The sequence below is a fragment of the Erithacus rubecula genome (assembly GCF_903797595.1).
Source record: "Erithacus rubecula genome assembly, chromosome: 9".
Taxonomy (NCBI): Eukaryota; Metazoa; Chordata; class Aves; order Passeriformes; family Muscicapidae; genus Erithacus; species Erithacus rubecula.
The window spans coordinates 31,676,002-31,682,507 of NC_136660.1; the positions used below are offsets into that span (position 1 = coordinate 31,676,002).

General features: G+C 46.5%; 1 protein-coding gene and 1 long non-coding RNA gene across 2 annotated transcripts; one reads left to right on the forward strand and one right to left on the reverse strand.

The window, feature by feature from the left end:
* Nucleotides 1-2,889: 2,889 nt before the first annotated feature.
* LOC306805423 lies at nt 2,890-4,266 on the reverse strand. The gene is made up of 2 exons (XR_013775198.1): nt 4,007-4,266; nt 2,890-2,997 (listed from the first exon to the last, which is right to left on the reverse strand). It is a non-coding gene; the product is annotated as an uncharacterized lncRNA (long non-coding RNA).
* Nucleotides 4,267-4,446: 180 nt separating this feature from the next.
* On the forward strand, nt 4,447-5,326 carry LOC306805380 (uncharacterized protein; the record flags this gene model as incomplete). Its single annotated transcript, XM_079313101.1, has 3 exons — nt 4,447-4,669; nt 4,938-5,029; nt 5,117-5,326. The coding sequence occupies exons 1-3, from the start codon at nt 4,636-4,638 to the stop codon at nt 5,324-5,326; spliced, it is 336 nt and encodes a 111-aa protein (XP_079169227.1). The 5' UTR covers nt 4,447-4,635.
* Nucleotides 5,327-6,506: the final 1,180 nt, after the last annotated feature.

Here is a 6,506-nt window from a genome sequence, read left to right on the forward strand (position 1 = left end):
TTATCTGGGGATACCAATTTCATATTCTGGTTCTGAACTGACCTCAAGCATTGTAAAATGTGTCCTGTACTTCAGAACAGGCTCCCCAGGGAATGGTCTGAGCCTCAAGGCTCCCAGAGCTCCAAGAGGGTTTGGACAAAGCTCCCAGGCACAGGATGGGTTTGTTGGGGTGTCTTGGGCAGGAGCAGGAGTTGGATGGGATGATCCCTGTGGGTCCCTCCCAACTCAGGATATTCCATGATTCTATGATCTTTGTATCCTGCCCAAACACCAAATATTTACAGTGAAATCTGTTTAGCTGATTACACTCAAACTTCTACAGCTCTTCTAGAAAATTATTCTGAAGTCAGGTTACTACCAATGGTAGTTCTGGAGGGAAACACTGTGCAAGAGGAAAGCTGTTGTGGATGAAATCTAGGCACTCTGAAAGAACGAATAATTTCTGTAAATAACAAAAATACTCAGTGCCCACTTAGAGCAGAGCAGCAGAAGAGTTAGAGAGTAAACCCATTATTTCCAGACCCAGCCAGACCCCTATACATAGCTCAGTTAGGACCTGTTTAATTATAGGAGTGTGGAAAAGTGCTGCCAGTAGTATTAGATTGCCAAGTATTTTCCTTTGTGAAAGTGTTCATTTGTTGGTTGAGGAGCAGAGCTCTGGAATAGCACATTTCTCCCTCCATGAGCCAGAGCCATTTGGGCAGCACCAGTGTGACTGAAGGAAAAACAAGGAGCTGCATTTGCAGAGCACTGAGCAAAGGAAGTTTACTGACAGCACTGGGGAAACAGCACCACCCCAGAGTTAAAAGGTATTCAGTACTCCAGAGCATCCTGAAGCTCTGCCTTCCTGCTGAGGGAACCTGCTGCCTGCAGGAGGCCAGGTGGGGATTCACTCTGGATGTCCTGGGCACAAATCATGCCCTGTGCAGCAGGGAAGCTGCCATGGGGAGACATGGTCAGCACCAACAGCTCTGGAAGTAAATCATCTCCTTATTGGCCCAGAACCTTCCTCCAGCTCCTGGTAATTACCTAAAAGTACCAAAGATATTTTATTTGATATGGAAAAAAAAGGAAAGTAACAGGAACACTGAAAAAGAATCTGCTTCTATTAAAAGATTCTGAAGAAAACAAAATAGTCCTATTCAAGAGTCCCTGAATGTAACAAATTAAATCTCTGGTTTTGTGGAAAATACCACTGGAAAATGAAAGGTTACTCTTTGTGAGAAGCTCATGTCCTTAGAGACAACAATACAGACATAAAGGCAATGAAAAAAATCATCACTTTCTAATAATTTTCTTGGTATCCATCCCTCACCTCTGCTCCATCACAGAGGTTCTCCTTCACTCAGATTTGGGTCCTTCCAAGCTTTGTTCATTCTGTTTCCTTGCCTGGCAATACACCATCTGTGTTATATGTAGTGCCACTTGCTTTCTTTGGGATTAGTAAAGGAAAACCAAGGAACTTTAAATTGCAATTAATTTATCACTAAACCTGTTATCTTCAGATTGCTTCACCACTGCCTCAGTAGCATTTGGCAACCAATTTTTGGTGAGGGCAAGGCTGACATGAGCACATCAATCTCTTTTTCTTTGCCCTGTAGGTCTGGAAATATCAACTACTCCCAGGCAGCTGGTGAGAAAAGAGCTGCTTTGTGAGTCAGAACGTGCAAGCCCAGGCATCCAGCAGGAATGTTATAAATGTGTGCCATTTACTGAGTTCTGTGTGCTGGTCTGAGGGCAGGGAGGGACACAGCTGGTTACCTGGGACTGGGGCTGTTGGGACAGCCCAGATTGTCTCTTTGGGAAGCAGGATGCTTCCTTTGGCCAAGGAAGCTGCAGCACAAAAACCACTCAAGGATTCTGTGAGACCCAGGAACTCAAGTAGCACTGAGCTTCACTGTTCATCTGGTCATTTCTTAAAACACATTTAAAACATCCCTACTCCAGATAATGAATTTTTATTATAAGGTTCTCTCCAGAAAAGGAAACAAAAACACATGAGATCTGGGAAATTATAACAGAGGGTGCAGTCACAGTGCATCCTAGGCCTGAGAGGATGCTGGGCTGAGTAATCTGTATATAAAGAAAAGAGAAAAGGTCATTTTGAGGAAGAGTTGCACGAAAGAAAATTGTTTACAAGTAGTAGAAATAAATAATCCTTGCAAACCACTGGAGGTGATACAAACCAGCTGGGATGAGCAGACAATGGGAAAAAAGCAGATTTTCCTACAGAGATCCAAGAAACCATAACCCCCTCCCTGCCATCCTACCCCAGTCCTGTGATTCACACACAACTTTAGCTCAGAAAAAATAAAATATCTACACTGAAGAAAAAGGTTTATTTCAAAGCCTTTAAGCCTTATGTTGGGGTAAACTTCCCATAGGGCAAATTATTCTAATCATATTTGGAATAAATTTGGTTTAAAAGAGAAGTTTGACCCGGGGAGAGTGTCAGGCAATGGCATGCAGGTCAGTCTAATGGACTGCTTCTGATGTCAGGTGGCCTCAAATAGATCAACTTCCCAAGGTAACAAAAGATATGGGATATTCCTTTATCTTGTGTCTTTCACAGAATTGGAAGAAAAAACATACAGCAAAGTGCTCCCTTTGCCCTTGAGAAAACCTGACACTCTGGGTGTGATGGCAGGAAATACAATGCCAGCCATGCTCACTCAGTATTTTGGGATTTCCCAGACAGAGCTGCACCATCCCTGCTGTGCCCAGGCAAAAACCTGTCATCTCTTCATCTGTAAAAGCAGTTCCCTGGATACTACCCAGACATGGAGAACACACCCAAAATTACTCCCAGAGAGCCTCAAAAATGTCTGAGGTGCTTCTCCCAAGGTATTTAAGGGTATAATTAGGCAGACCTTTGGAAATTAAAGGTGATGAAGTTGTAATAAATTAAGTTTTCTTTTTAGTGAGGTTTAGAGAATGTAACAGATGAGGCACAGAAAAATCTGGGGAAAGAAAAACATCCTGGAAAGTCCAGTTGTCCTGGAGAAAGAAGAAATACAAACAGCAGAACATTCACTTCCAATTTTCTTATAAAAGACATTCTTTCTTACATCTTCTTACAAAATTTGCTGTTGCCTTTTGCTACACAGTGAAATGTTTTATTTACACTTTGTACTTCCTAGAGGAAAATGTGGAGAATTGCACCAGATCTCATTGGGAGGAATGATGTAATTGGATATAACATGAAGGATCACTGTTCCCATTGCTCTTACCTATGACTAAACTACTTAATCATGCCCATTACATTGTCTGTGCTGATCATGAGCTCGCTGTGAAATGCAGATTTTAAAACAATTCCTGCCAACAACTTCTCAACCTTCCCTGTATCTGTTTTTTCCAGCCATGGAACTGTGTCAGATAGACTCAAAACACAGGTTTGTTAATCTGTGCTAGAAAAAAACTGGTCACATCCAAATCTGAGTGTGCAGTGCCAGAGTTATAAAGGCATGATTGCAAGGTGGCACATAAATCAGATCACTGCATGCAAAGCCCCTGTCTTCAGCAGACCAGTAAATAGGTCAGCAGCAGTAAACAGGTCAGAAATTCAGGATTTGAGGGGAAAATGAGATTATATATCAAAAGAATAAAGCTTATCCCCATGGCATGGCCATTGCAAGAAACACAAGATTTCTATTTTTCTTGTTCCACATGCAAGACCACTTTCACAGTGGGGTGAGGAATGGGAAAAAGAAGCTGTTTGAGGATTTCTGTGTATATCTCACATCACAAGTGTGTATGATGGCATTACCCCTTCATGGGACTAAACCTCTTTTCTCACTGGAAATGAACTCTGACCAGGACACAGGTGCCATCTGGGCACACAGATGCAGCTCCCCAGCACATCCCAGCTGTCCAAAGAGGGAACAAAGCCACTGCCTTCAGGGCTCCTGGGACTGTTGGGACAATGATACCAAACTCCACATGTACAATCCCCCAAGATAAAATCACATGAAAGCCAGAGAATGCAAAAATGAGGGCTACAGTTGACCTCCAAGAGTATGAGAGTCACCAGTCAGCAGCAAGTTGCACTGGTGCAGCTGAGCAGACACGCTGTCAGCTGTGGGCTGTCCCTGGCACCAGGGGATCTGCTGTCCCACCTGTGTCCCCTGCCAGCAGCTGCTGCCCCATCCTGCTCCCTGCTGCTGGGGCTCAGGAGCAGGACAGGCCTTGGCCCTCACTGCTCAGCTATGGCTCTACACAGCACTGTGTCACCCACGCTGATTTGCTCATAAATACAAAACTCAGTGACAGAAGTTCATCCCATTCCCCCCAAACCAGCCACTACTGTGACACCATCGCCGAGGATGGTACAGGGGGAGCTCACAGATCACTGCTGGCCATGGCACAGTGGCCCCAGGGACATCATTACCCCAGCCTAAGCCATGATGCCATGGCTGAGCATCAACACAACCCCCAGAGTCGAGGAGAGGATCACAGAGAAGGAGCCTGCCCGAGGCTGCTCAGGCAGGAGGGTAAGTCTGAGGGTTCTGGTGCCTCTGACGCAGCTCACACGCATCTCTCTCTTCACTCAGCCCTGCTGCACAAGTGTCAGGAGGAGAAATCCCAGCAGTGCTGGGCTACAGACACTCCAGGCACTCAACCTGTTCTGGATCCAACATGGCACAGCCAGAAACTGTCCCCAAGGAGAAAGGTGACAGAAGAAGTCTCCCTCCCCACAGCTCCCCACCACTGGCACAGGGGGTTCCAGGGCAGCCAGTGAGGAGGCAAGAACGATGCCAGGGCAAGGCAGGAGCTCCCCAGCAGGGCTGGGCTCTGGGCACTTGCTGGGGCTCCTGTGCCTGCCCTGCCCTGCAGCCAGCAGGGCACAGCCCAGCAGGGCCCTGGCACTGGTCCTGCACGGACACTCGCCCAGCCCCACAGCCCTGCTCCTGCCTGGGGCACTTGCTCTCTCTCTCCAGCCTGCATGCTGTGCCACCGCACCCAGGCAGACACCGACATCTGTGGCGACAAGACAGTCAAGTTCCAGCTCTGTGTCCACACCTACTGCCAGGTGACTTCTCTGGGAATGCCCCAGCTTTCTGCCCAGCACTGCCCTGCCTTCCTGACCTCACAAACTCTGGCCTTCCCTGCTCTGCAGATCCTCGCCACTGGGCTCTTCCCACAAGAGGACACTGGACACTTCCTCGCTGAGGACACCAGGCACATCATCAGAGAAGCAGCCAAGAAGGTGAGGAGGACCTGGCAGAAGCAGGGCAGTTTCTGTCCTCCAATCCCACAGTGCCAAATGCAGTCCCAGAGCATTTTCCAGTCAAGGGCAGCTGCTGCTGGTGCCTTTGATGGGTTTTGAAGTGGTGCTACACTGAAAAGCTGAATTTATTCTGAATGAATGATTTTCTTTGTGTTGTGTTTCTTTGTGGCCATCCTGGCCACCTGGGCACTGGCTGGCTCATGGATCCTCACACTAGGAAAGCTCTGGCTACTGCTCTCAGACCTAATGTCTGAAAACAAGATCTGCACAAAAACACCACACTGGTGTTGTCACCTTATGCCTTCAATGATGCAGGTATGCTCTGCTCTGAATGTAAGAGCTGCACAGGAACACCCACCCCACTTGGCTTTAGTCTTGTTTTCATTTTTGTGCTTTCCAAAGTTCTTCATCTAAGACTGCACTGCATGCAAACACCAGTCCTTTCCTCACACTGCCTTTAGCCTTGATATGAAGTAACTGTTCCTGTAGATGAGAAGGAGAAATGAAGCATTGTATCAGCAAAGCCATGGCTGTCTTTGATAGCAACTGCCTGGCATCTATTGCAGCCCAGACAATACAAAATGTCCCAATTACACAGCTCTGGTCCATGCACACACAGAGCCTCCCCCATGAACAGCCAGCCCAGTTGCAGGGGCACAAAGTCCAGCAGGATTTGCATGTAACAGCAGTCACTGAATGGGCTTTGTGAATTCCTCAGCTCTCCTGTCTCCTTCAGCGTGGAAATTAATGTTTCTGTTCTAGTAACACATTATTCAGAAATGCTTTCAAAAGACCAAGCAATTAGTGTTCAATGATTTTTAAGGGTAAAAGATAAAAAACTATTAAGAAATACTAGAAAAGAGATGTTCTTGTCCCAGCACGGGTGCATGCTGGGAAGCACTCCTGGTTATCTTCTCCCTCAGTCATACTATAATTTCTAAAGCAAAATTATTTGAAAACTGCTACCACATGCAAGTGAACCCGAGCTCCTTCAGCACAGTCCTATTGGCCAAATACTTCATTGAGCAGGCATTGGCCATCTTGCAAACAAGAGCCAGATGGATTGTACACCACTCATTCCTCCCAGGACATCCAATTTGAGCCATGGTTTTATTCCTTCACAAAACCAGGCTGTAGCACAGCTCATGTGAGGCAGGGCAGCCTCAGTGTCTGCTGGAAATACCCATGGCAGACACAAGAACTGAGTGTTTAGGGGGTAATTACTCTCCTTCCTCATTACACAGCTCTTCCAAATGACTGCATTATTTTGAGGATCAGG